We start from the raw sequence: 12,607 nt of genomic DNA, 5'->3' as shown, positions 1-12,607 counted from the left end.
CAAATACGACTATTGTTCAGACGTTCACTACTCCGACCTTTACACCGACTAGCTCTTAACCCTGCCTTACCCTGGTGTAAATTGCCATCGTCTGAACAAGACTTATAGCAAGCTTGTATTAAAATTGCAGGATATGTTGAATCTACAAGGACTACTTGTTGAGTGATCTCTGGAATTTTGCCAATTTGTCATTGCATAGATAATAATCAAAGTCACATTTGTAAAGGGCTCAATACTCTGTTTCTAATCCCTTAAATTATAATTATTACCATGGTCATTGGATTCAATTGCTAATCCGCACATATTAGTGTACACGCTCCGCTTCCTGGGACAAGTGGGGAGTATTCCGGCCAGGCGCCATTTTACAAGCACACATAAGCCAATCAAAACACAATAAAGTTTGCATCCTACTGAACACAGTCTAACAAAAGGAAAGTACTTATCGATCAAAAATAGGATTTTTTTGGGGGAAAAGAATACCGGTAAGTTTTTTGATCAGTTGGGGTTAATTGGCAGCTCTGTTAACTACAGGAGCCATCCAGCTTCCATTGGTGATTGGTAATTAAATCTGAATTTAATTTTTTTTTTTTTTTTTTTTTCCCACTTAATGTTTTGAAGGTGGATCCATTTCCAATGACCTTCAGCAGGCTGTTGTAGGACTAATACCAGATGAGTATTGTGGCAGTGCCTACCGGAGCTTCAGGGCCGACTCCATGATATGTGCTGGCTATCATGCCGGTGGCGTTGATACATGTCAAGTGAGTTCAGGCATTCAAATATATATATCACTTTTGGAACCTTTTGGTTTGGTTCGTTTTTCTGTACATCTTGCTACTTGTCTCTGTACTTTATGTTTAAAAAAATAATGATAGTAATAATAGTAATAATAGTAATAGTTATAATGATAAAAATAATGATGATGACAATGATGATGATGATAATTATAAAAATGATAGTAATATTAATAATGATAACGACAACTAAAACAATAACCCTCATCATCATGATCATTATCATAAATATTCATTGTAAAATTTCTATACATATTCATTCTACTCTGCACAACAATGTTTTTAATTGAACTATACTAACATGTACAATTTGTCAGGTAGTTACCATTGTCTATAAAGAGGTTGTTGTTAGAGAAAGTACTTTTATGAGAGGGTTATACCTCTCGTTGATCTCATGGGTGGTTCATTATTTGAAAGTTGTTATAGGTTGGATCATTGTACATTTTATTAGTATTAGGGATAGTTGTCAAGGAGCAGGTCTTTAAAGCCCCACTGTCCTACTTGTAGCTACTTGCTCCCTCTATATAGAAAACAATGCCTAAGCAGTGCCTGTTGGTCCCCCATGATCCTCCTTTTTCTTGTGTTGATGAGATAACCACCTGTCAATGACCTTCCTGGGTGGTCTAATCCCTCCTGGCCAAACTAGTACAGACGGGCTTTAATAGTCAATGGCCTAAGGTTTCAGCTGTCCTGAAAGGGCAAGGAGGAAGATATTGACCAAAGTCAATTGTCGTGTGGCTGGCAGAAGGACTTAAAGGGATCGTTTAACAATGTTAAATCTGAGATACACGGCCCTACGCGTTATCAGTGTCTGTGATATGGTGTAATATTGAAGCCCTAAAAAAATTGCGCTTCAAAATGATCAAGAAGTGCCTCAAAAAAGTAAAAATCTTTGAGTGACCGGTTTTACCATACTCTTTTCCCCCAATAGCCTGTAGTGTTATGAAAACCGTCAGGCGAACGGTTTTCAAAATTTGTAATTCCAATCACAAATATCTCGATAATCAGACAAGCGATCGGCTTGTAAAAGTCATGGGGTTCCTGACTGACCTAAAGGTTTATAATTATCATTGCATCGTGAGCTAAATCCAGAATTTTGTTTCAGAATCTGAGACAAAGTTACCGGATCCCTTTAAGTGCAATAACCCCGTTGTGCTAAATGTGGATGCGCACTATTGCTTTAAAGGGACTTGGTAACATTGTAAAGATGAGAGAAAATGGTGCTAAGGTAGTGACTTCAATGCTAGATGTACAATTAAAGATAATCTGAAATTTTGAGTGAAAAAAAGACTATTTTTAACGATAAAAAAAGGGAAAAACTGATTTGATCGATACCTTAACTACATTATTACAATTTAATTACATTTTAGGTGAAATCGTTATAAGGCAATGGATTGGCTCTATATACCATTCCAGGCATTTAAGTGTTGACAGATTTTTAAAAGCCTGTCTTTTGTCTTATTTTCATGGAAAAATGGTTGGGAAAATTCAAAAATGGTTGGGAGAATTAACTGTTAATCACTGTTAGAGGGTGTTGCACAGTGACGCCTTCTTAGAAAACCATTAATATCTTTGTGGTTTGAGATTTTTTTTTCTCAGGATTTTGTGCATGTTGGAGGGTTAGTATAGTAGAAGGAAGATATTAATCAACCTTCAACAATGTTACAGAGTCACTTTAAAAATACTTATTTGTTACAAAACCAAAACCATCCATTGTTTTCTCTTTAATTGTTGATAATGAGAGCAATCCCTGTCATGTTTAAAGGTGTAGACCAGTTTTGGAAATGCCCCCCTCTCAAAAAATGAAATGGAAAATCTTATTACCAATCATGTGAATGAATATGTTTTGACTAATACGTGATGATACAAATTTTGCTGGGAAACCGCCTACTAATTGATATATTTGGTAAATTAACATATCTATCCGGCCTGGATAGATACTGCGTAGTCCCATATACATCTTTCTGTGTACAGTGCTTGTAACTTTACTAAGACTTGGCCAGATTTCTTATCATTTTGATGATTCCAGAACCTTGCAGTACACTCCAATACTTATATGCTAGATGATCAACCTTTTCTGATCGATTCCACAACGTTTCTTTCACAATGCAATCGCATGACCAGAACTGGTCTATACCTATTACAGTGGTACAGAGCAATCAAAACCATGGAAAGAGATACCAAAAATTTGCTTCATGGCATGAACCTGTGCGCGTCTGCCTTCCCGACGACAAACTCTATACCATGCCTCAACATAGAACATAGTACAATAGAACACTCTCTCATCCACTGATGTTTTTTTTTCCTGTCTGCAGGGTGATAGTGGAGGTCCATTGATGTGTGAAGGTGAAGACGGGAGGTGGCATCTTGTCGGCATCACAAGTTTTGGCGACGGGTGTGCACGTCCCAACAAGCCAGGAATATATACCAGGGTCTCTCAATTCATTGATTTCATCAACTCAGTAGTTACTGCATTAGCTGCATAATATAATCAGGGATGTGAGAGTTCCGCGTTTCCGCGAATTTCCGCGTTTTTAGATCGCCCCGTCGCGTTTTTATTTTCTCCATTGAAAAAATCCGCGTTTTGCCCCAAGACAACTTATTACTTTAAGGGTCTGCGAATGCGAGACTAATACAAAAGCAAAAGCGCGCGCGCGCGCCTGCTTCAAAGATAGTACAGCGCCTGCATCGAGTATTGCTAGCTCAGCGCGCCGCGTGCGCCGGGCGTACCGTGCATTTCGATCGCTATACTATCTACGGTACGGTGTTTGCATTGATTCACATGTCTTCGTGCAGTGTGCTATTGATTTTTGTTACGATATTTCAATCAGAATCGGCGTTCTCTTTTGGAAATATGTATTACTTTCAAAGAAAATCTGTGAAATATGAGACAACATGGCAACTCGAGATCGGAATTTTATTGAGCGAGGAACGAAATTGGACTCGGAATCATTGGAGGAAGATAAGCGGGATCCACTGGTTAAAAATCCATGGAAATGGTCTTGGATGGACTTCACGCACAAAGATCAAAAACTTTCTCACTCTTTCCGTCTTGTAAAAAAAGCTGGCTACGCCGTGTGCGTAGTGTGTGATAAGGAGTGCAAATATGGTTCTCGTGGACGAGTTTCATTGACTGATCATTTGGACTCTGTTGCACACCAAAAAGTTTTGAAACTGAGAGCAGCAAATACTTTACTTCCAGGTGAGTTTACAATTGTATTTTAGAAATTAGAATCGCGGACCCCTCAAAATCCTTTAACTGATCAAATTGTTTTCTTGTGTGTGTGTGTGTTTTTTGTTGTTGTTTGTTTGTGCTGTAGGCCTATGCATTTTTATAATTATACTGGAAAGTTTTATTAATAAGACTGGTACATTCAAGTTACATGTGTCAAATCATGTCATTTGAATGGCATCAGTGATTTTGCTGGCCAGTGCCTAGGGGGGTGTTATGCTGCCCAAATTTTCATGTGATGGGTGTGTGTGTGTGTGTGTGGGCAGGAATTTGATTTGTTCATTTCTACATATAAATGTTGGCATATATTGTCATGCATTATTTCGTACAGAACATACTTATTTTCAAAGAATTTGGGGTGAGTACAGTGATACTTGGGCAGGTGCATGTATATGAATGTAACCTTGTTCATGAGTTTGCCTTTTTTGTATTTATTCATTTATTTATATATTTTTTTTTGTTTGTCTTGTAGGTCAAAAACAACCAATGACTACTACATCAACATATGGAATTCACCCCATGTTCAAAAAACAATTGGATAAGCATGAACAACAGTTGAAAGGTGGACTCTCTGAGCCAAATGTGTCATTGCCCGACAGACAGGCATATGCAGAAGCAACCATACTTGCGTTTACAGCTGAACATTCCCTGCCATTTTCAATCGTGAATGATCTTATTCATCTTAACCAAGAACTTGCCAAAGATAAACAAGTGCTCGAAAATTTATCAATGGACAGAACTACAGCTTCGTATAAGATGACCCATGGATTATCAAAAACATTTCATGAAGAACTCATTGAGGATTTGAAATCCTCTCACTTCTCACTGAATATTGATGAATGCACAAGTGAGACAAATCAACGCGTTGTAACTGTCCTAGTCAGTTATTTTTCAGAGAAGGAGAACAAAGTAGTCACAAAACATCTGTCATCTTTTAAAGTAGTGACCGTAAACAGCGAGACTCTGTACAATCATTTAGTAGCTCTATTTGATAAGTATTCCCTTAAATGGGAGAACTTGGTTTCTATTTTGATGGACTCTTGTGCCGTCATGCGCGGTTCAAAAAGTGGACTTGAAACACGCATTAGAAGTAAGAAAGCTCCTCAGTTGCTTGACATAGATGGAGACTCATGCCACCACGCACATAATGCTGCAAAAGCCTTCTGCCATGGATTTGATAACTACATCGAGGGACTTCTCAATGACATCTATACTGATTTCAAGTGGTCCAGTGACCAAAAAGAGGTCTTGCGTTTCATCTGTGATGCACTGGGCATCAAAGCAACAATTCCAGAGCGATATGTGCCCCATAGGTGGCTTTCTGTATACGATGTTTGTGTAGATACATCTCGATTGCTAGATGCTCTGATACTTTTTTACTATCCCTTTTTGTCTGGATCAGACAGTTCAACTTATCTCCCAGTTGTTGATAGCATGTATCAAAAACATTCAATCAGTGAATCAGTAAAGAAGGAAATCTGTAAACATCAGTCTAAAATGTCAAATAAGACAAAAACAATGACCCAGGCTGGAAAAGACCGTAAGAAGAGGATTGTGAAGAAGCTGTTCCATACCCCGAGTAAAACCAAAGTACTTCTCCACATTTACACCTCCATTCTTCCTATGCTCAAGAAGTATGTCCTGTATTTTCAGTCTGTGACACCACTTGTCCACAAACTCAATGACAAACAGCAGGATTTACTGAAGGACTTTCTTGTATGTTTCATTAAACCTGAAATCTTGAACACACAAGCCTTGCATAAAGTAAATGTGAGTGAGGAGAACATACTACCTGACAATGCGGTGTTCCTCGTCAGGTACATCAAGGAGAATTTACAGGGACCTGCTGCAAGTGAACTAGTGAACAAGCTAAAGACTGCATATCTGAAATGTGGTCAAACCTTACAGAGAAAGATGCCAGTGAACAACAAACTGCTGAGGTGTGCTTCAGCTATTGATCCAGCATGTAGAGGCCACACAATCACACTCCAGCGCTTACTCCAGCTACCACAATTAGTGGCATTTGCTCTGAAAGATGTGCAAACTCATGAATATGAGAAGGAAGCAAGGCAGTATAATACAGACAAAGAAATTGTTAATACAGAAGAGAGAATAGACATATTCTGGAGTTCATTACGAGAGAAATATCCAGTTATGACAAGAGTGGCACTGGCACTGGTTAGTTGCTTTCATGGACCACAGGTGGAGTCATCTTTCAGTATAATGGGGAATGTTCTAAACACTGAAAGGCCCAACTTGCACATTGAAACATTTTCATCCATACAAACAGTGAAGTATGAGTTAACAGCAAGTGGAAAATCAGGAATCAGATATTTCAGAAGAAAAAATTACCTGAAAGATCAGGTAAATCCCAAACTCTGCAAGAATATGAGATCAGCATACAAGTCATATGTACAGGAAAAGGAACACAAGTCTGGAATGTCACAAACTGTACCCAGAAAGTCTGCTTGTCCTTCAAAGAAACAAACTAAGGAGAAAGCAATTGAAGATGCTGACAAGGCACGGGTGGAGCACACACATAAACTGATGAAGAAAGTGGAGAAAAGGAAATCTGAAATGCATGAACTACCTTCTAGTAGCAAAAAAGTACTGAAAAAAAAATGACTGGAGTAAAGAACTAGCAAATGAGAAATACTTAGAGCATCAAATACTTAACTTTAGGTACGTTAATCATTTTTTATTGTAGACCATAATAGAAGATGTTTCTGGATTTGGTATCATATGGAATGGTGAAGAAATTTAGTAAATGATGCTCTATGTACTCTATTATGTATATTGTAAATAATATGGAAAATTAAATGTTTAAAACATTGTAAAATTATAATCTTACCCCTATGAAATAGTGTTTTCTCTACATTTTAAAATGCAAAAACCTCTGGTTTCGGGGGGCTTTGCCCCCTCGACCCCCATTAGGGGCTTTGTTCCTGGACCCCCAGCCATTGGGTATGAGTCTGCTCGCTACGCTTTGCAAATCTCCTCTTTTTTTAGTTTGCTGCACTCACATCCCTGTATAATAAATATTCATTTTTTTAAAATGATGTACTAAGTTTGCAGCTCTGTTGAATTACCTAAAAATGAAACATATATTTAAACAAAAAAATAGTCTTGTAAATAAATGCCGGGGGGGGGGGGTTACTGAAAGTATCTGTGCATAACAAAGCCCCCTACGCATACTCGCTTATTTGTCTGTTAAAAAGTGTAGAAATGTGAAGGGCACTTCACATAGATCAATTATTTATTTCCAAAATGCAAAATCCATTTATGCAATGTATACAATGTCTTTATGTAAGTAAATTCATACAAAATTGAATTATTTTTAACAAACTATTAAATATATATATATATATATATATTTACACTAATTTGAATGGTATTTTTTAAACTACAACAAAAGAATATAAATGAATTTGTAGAACATTATACTTTTATATACATTTTTAAATTACTAGAATTACTAGGAGAACTATTGATATAGCTTATGAGAATTTGAATTGTTAGTATAAGGGAGTTTACAGATAGCACATGGTACAAATGACCCCAAATATCCACAGATCTTTTACACATGTTGAAGTTCCACTTTGAGCATCTTAGAATGATAACTGCCAAAGTCATAGATGTGCTTTATGAATACCTTTTGTTTGCCCTCTTGAAAAGAATACTTCCACCTGCGTATCTTAGAATGTACCGTTGGTGCATAAATGAATAATGATACATAACTTTCATGAGCGCATATCCAGTATTCATATCTGGTGGGTTTTACCTTTTTGGTACAAATGGCCTTTATTTGTAACATGTACATAGATTACTAATTATTACACCTATCACTTTGAATTTTACATTTGTCCTATATTTATCAACATTTTACCATTTGAAAATACATGTTTTCATTAACTCATATCCTGCCATAAGGCGGCATGCACGCTATCGTTAAAGTAGGTGCTTTGTACACGCGAGCACGCTATCGATGGGCTGCTTAATTCACGTGAGCGAGCCACAGCTTAGCTGCTTTATTTCATTTCATTTCATTTATTTTTCATATTTCTCATGTTACATATCAAATAAGTACAAATTGTTTTTTTCAATAATACATAATAAATAACAAAGATAAGTGGTCAATATGGAGTACTGATTTAACTAAGAGAAATATGATGGGACCTACATGAAAGCAAGCTTGTAAAGCTGTAGACCCCAATGAAATAATTTGTGGTAATAAATGGCCGAGGACGGATATAATAGTGACCAGTCTAAATGAATCAAAAAATAAAAAGGAAATAATAATAAGCATGCATGCTCGCATTCGTAATAGCAGTTATTGTTTATGCTCATTGTACTGTGCTGAGTGCTTCACATGCGCTATTGATCGCACCATCAGATTATCTCAAAATAAACTTGGCACAGGTGGGATTTGTGGCTTGGAACAATGGGGATTAGCCCTGTGGCACTGGGCTGTATTCATTATGGCAGGATAAGAGTCAATATACATCAGATGTAGCAACTTCATCATCATCATCCTTTTAATCATAAGTGGTATCGTCATAATTATCATCTTCAGCTGCAGGATATTTTCATGTTCATTGTATTGTCATTAACAAAATACATCATGCACATGAATAAGGCATGTAAAAAATTACCGATATACATTGTACGTAATATCTTAACTTTGTTTTGTCTGGAAAGGAAAGTATAAATCAAATATACAGGTTAGTGCATTATTTTAAAAGTGAACAAAAGAAAACACAGAAACTAGAAAATACATGCAAGTTCTTGCCTCTTATCTTGATTTACTGACTTTTAATGTATAGCACCCGTTCAGAGCCTGACGGGTGTTAAAGGAATTGGGTATATTCTAAACGAAATCCTGGATTTAGCTCATGCTGCAATCATTATTTTAATCCTTTAGGTCAGTCAGGAATCCCATGACTTTTACAAGCCGATCACCTGTCTGATTATCAAGATATTTATGATTGGAATTAGGTATGTCAAAAACTGTTTGCCACACAATTTTGAACAGTTTGTTATACCACTTTTGAGCACTTCATGATCATTTTGAAGCACAATTTATTTAGGGCTTTAATATTACACCATATCACAGACACTAATAACACGTAGGGCCATCCATCTCAGATTTGTAGAACTGGAAACATTGTTAAACAATCTGTGTGAATGCATGAGCTCATGCCCATCCGGCTACAAAAGGACATTCATTTTTTTATAATCACAAAATTACCCCTAGCTGTCATCCTGATAAACCTCCCTCATACTGGTGAGAGGGGGGGGGGGGGGGGGGGGGGGGGGGGAACAAAAGAGAGTACAGTGTGAAACTTTTATCTCACCTTCACAGGTAGTTGATAATGATAAGGCCTAAAATAAAAACTTATTGTATTGCCCTTTGGGTGCCAAGACATGGGTCGGTCGGTCGGAAAAGTTTTTTTTTTTGTCGCCCTCTTTGGGCCGATATTTTTCAGAATGTTTTTGTGTTTTTTCATTTTTTTTCCCCGCCCTCTTTTGGCTGATATTTCTCAGTTTTTAATGCTTTAATACATGTGTTTGATATCTTTTTCACCTCATAATTATCCATGGTTTGCACGAGTGAGAATTTTGGAATAATTTGATTTTATGCATTTATATCCCATTTAAACAAACAAAATACATATTTTTGTATTCATTAATAGAAAAAAAATCTAAAAAGCGGTTTAAAAAAAAAACTTTTTTAAAATGCCGACCGTAGATTTTCAGATTTTGGGGTCGGTCGCAAAGGGCAATACAACAAGTTTTTTATTTTAGGCCTAACTGACATCATTTTGTTATAGTCAATTTATAGATAGAGCACTGGTCAAAGAATGGTTGATCAAGAACCTTGTCTTCTGTGCTTGCATGTACATGTAAAGATACATTTTACATTGTAACAGTTTTTCAGGTAATGGGTACAAAAAATGGAAATGAAATGAAAATATTATGGACTGTACTTGTACAAACGTAACAAGCTTTGATTTTTATGCCTCCGCCACCGAAGGTGGTGCCGGAGGCATCATGTTTTCGGGTTGTCCGTACGTCCGTCCCGTTTGACCGTTATCACAATATCTCAAGAACCATTTAAGATTTAAACTTAAGACTCGGGAATAGTATTTATCACCATAGGAAGACGATCTGATTAGATTTTGGAGTACGTAGGTCAAAGGTCACAGGTCACAGAGGTCAACTTATGAAATTCCTTGTATTGAGTTTGTTAGCGCGATATCTCAAGAACCATTTGAGATTTAAACTTCAAACTTAAGGATAGTATGTATCACCATAGGAAGACGATCTGATTAGATTTTGGAGCACGTATGTCAAAGGTCAAGGGTCACAGAGGTCAACTTATGAAATTCCATACATTGAGATTGTTATCATGATATCTCAAGAACCACTGGAGATTTAAACTTCAAACTTAGTGATAGTGTGTATCACTATAGGAAAACAATCTGATTATATTTTGGAGCACGTAGGTCAAAGGTCAAGGGTCATAGAGGTCAACTTATGAAATTCCATACATTGAGATTGTTATCATGATATCTCAAGAACCACTGGAGATGTAAAAACTTCAAACTTAAGGATAATATGTATCACCATAGGAAGACGATCTGATTAGATTTTGGAGCACGTAGGTCAAAGGTCAAGGGTCACAGAGGTCAACTTATGAAATTCCATACATTGAGATTGTTATCATAATATCTCAAGAACCACTGGAGATTTAAACTTCAAACTTAATGATAGTGTGTATCACCATAGGAAGACAATCTGATTAGATTTTGGAGCACGTAGGTCAAAGGTCAAGGGTCACAGAGGTCAACTTATGAAATTCCATACATTGAGATCGTTATCGCGATATCTCAAGAACCACTGGAGAATTAAACTTCAAACTTAATGATAGTGTGTATCACCATAGGAAGACAATCTGATTAGATTTGGGAGCACGTAGGTCAAAGGTCAAGGGTCACAGAGGTCAACTTATGAAATTCCATACATTGAGATTGTTATCATGATATCTCAAGAACCACTGGAGATTTAAACTCCAAACTTGTTTAAATTGCTCTATGGCGGAGGCATCATTTTCGACTGCGCGCAGTCAAAATTCCATCTAGTTTGTTATACCATTAAATATATTCCACAAAATTTTACATCAATGATTATTTTTGTATGTGACTGAATTTTGTTAGTAAACCTTCTGTATCATTGCACTTTTGTTGAAAGGCATGTGTTTATTTATGGATGGATGTACCGGTTTTTTTTTTGATTGGGGGAACAAGCAAATGATGGATTTTCGAGCGATATGATCATATAAAGGCTTTAATTGCTACTATTTGTATCATCGATGTTAAGTATTGAGCATTGCCCTTCCTGGGAGGGGGTGGGGGTGGAGCGAAACGAGTTAGTGTAACCCTCTGGTCTCTCCTCTCGATATAACTAATTGTGCAGGTAGACTATACTATACCCAGGACCCGTTTCAGAAAGCCCTTTTTCAATGACAAATGACAAAAATGAATGACATATCTTCTGATAACCAATCTGAAACAAGGATTTCAGTAGCTTATAACAAAAACTGTCATTTGTCACTGATGACAAGTTTTGTGAAATGTGAGCCATTTTTTCCTCTACTACCTTCTCCACTGTGATCTAACCTGTGTCTATCCCCCCCCCCCCCCACTAAGGGGTCGGAATGACCGCATGCGTGCTGCCAAAATGTCCGGTAAAGGGGTACTTTTCGTGCAACAAAGTCTGGCCCGAGAATTGTAAAAAAAAAAGGGGTGTATTTGACTTTTCACCCGGAGATTTCTTTAAAAAGGGGGTGTTTTTCCTTTTTTTTCCTCTCATCTCTTTAGACTCCTGAGAAGTTATTCTGAATTTAGGGGGGTACATTGAGCATTTTTTTCTGATTTAGGGGGGTCTCCAAGGCAGGAAAAGCACGCGAAAGGGGGGTTCGGAAATGTTGGCAGTCCTCAAGGGGTGCTTTTAAAAAGAGGAAACGAGCATATACGTACCCTAAATCAGTGGCGGATCCAGGGGGGCGGGCCCCCCCCCCCCCCCTTGAGAAAAAAAATCATGTAAAATCACGCGATTTTTACCTTTTTGGGGGTTGAGCCCCCCCCCCCCCCCCCTGGCGCTCAAGGGGGGGGGGGGTGCAAATTTTAAAATTTGCGAGGACCAAAAAAAAAAAAAAAAAATGTGCTCACTACACCCCCCCCCCCCCCCCCCCCCCCCCCCCCCCCCTCCCCCCACCACTGAGCGACTTTTCGGCTGGTTGAGTCGTTGCGATTTTTTTTTGGACTCCAAAAAAAAATATCACTGAGTGGGGGGCCGGGGTGTAACGAGGAGGGGCTTGTTGACACACACAGCAGGCCTGTATTCATTTACCTGGGCTGGTTTCGAACTCGACGGGTCGATGGGCAAACCCTTTATTGACTGAGCCATCTCACCTCCCCGAGCTGCCTTATTCGTCTTTGTAGCATATATAACTAGCCCAGTAATTTAGTAAGACGTAGAGGGCGTTATAGTTAATTGTGAAATATATACATATATGTGAATT

General features: G+C 37.8%; 2 protein-coding genes across 5 annotated transcripts in view; both read left to right on the top strand.

Annotated features, from left to right (window-relative positions):
- The window catches only part of LOC578156 (hyalin), a 60,955-nt gene extending 57,678 nt beyond the window's left edge, over positions 1-3,277 (top strand). For all 4 annotated transcript variants that reach the window (XM_030983296.1, XM_030983297.1, XM_030983295.1 and 1 more), the window contains 2 exons: positions 619-758; positions 3,107-3,277. In XM_030983296.1, the coding sequence (XP_030839156.1) occupies positions 619-758; positions 3,107-3,277 (311 nt within the window). The remainder of the gene's footprint in view (positions 1-618; positions 759-3,106) is intronic.
- LOC115923095 lies at positions 3,278-6,868 on the top strand. Its single transcript, XM_030983298.1, has 2 exons — positions 3,278-3,993; positions 4,496-6,868. Exons 1-2 carry the CDS (start codon positions 3,687-3,689, stop codon positions 6,646-6,648), a joined length of 2,460 nt encoding a protein of 819 aa, XP_030839158.1. The 5' UTR covers positions 3,278-3,686; the 3' UTR covers positions 6,649-6,868.
- Positions 6,869-12,607: the final 5,739 nt, after the last annotated feature.

This window comes from Strongylocentrotus purpuratus, unplaced genomic scaffold, assembly GCF_000002235.5.
Source record: "Strongylocentrotus purpuratus isolate Spur 01 unplaced genomic scaffold, Spur_5.0 spur5_scaffold_13, whole genome shotgun sequence".
In the NCBI taxonomy this organism is placed as follows: Eukaryota; Metazoa; Echinodermata; class Echinoidea; order Camarodonta; family Strongylocentrotidae; genus Strongylocentrotus; species Strongylocentrotus purpuratus.
The sequence above is the reverse complement of the archived record's forward strand: the minus strand, read 5'-3'. Positions and strand labels throughout refer to the sequence as shown.

What these genes read in the sequence shown, in the direction of transcription:
- LOC115923095 (XM_030983298.1), top strand. Translation starts at nt 3,687, where the DNA reads ATGGCAACTCGAGATCGGAATTTTATTGAGCGAGGAACGAAATTGGAC. An exon ending in AGCAAATACTTTACTTCCAG is followed by an intron (nt 3,994 to 4,495) that starts GTGAGTTTACAA and finishes TTTGTCTTGTAG; the next exon opens with GTCAAAAACAACCAATGACT.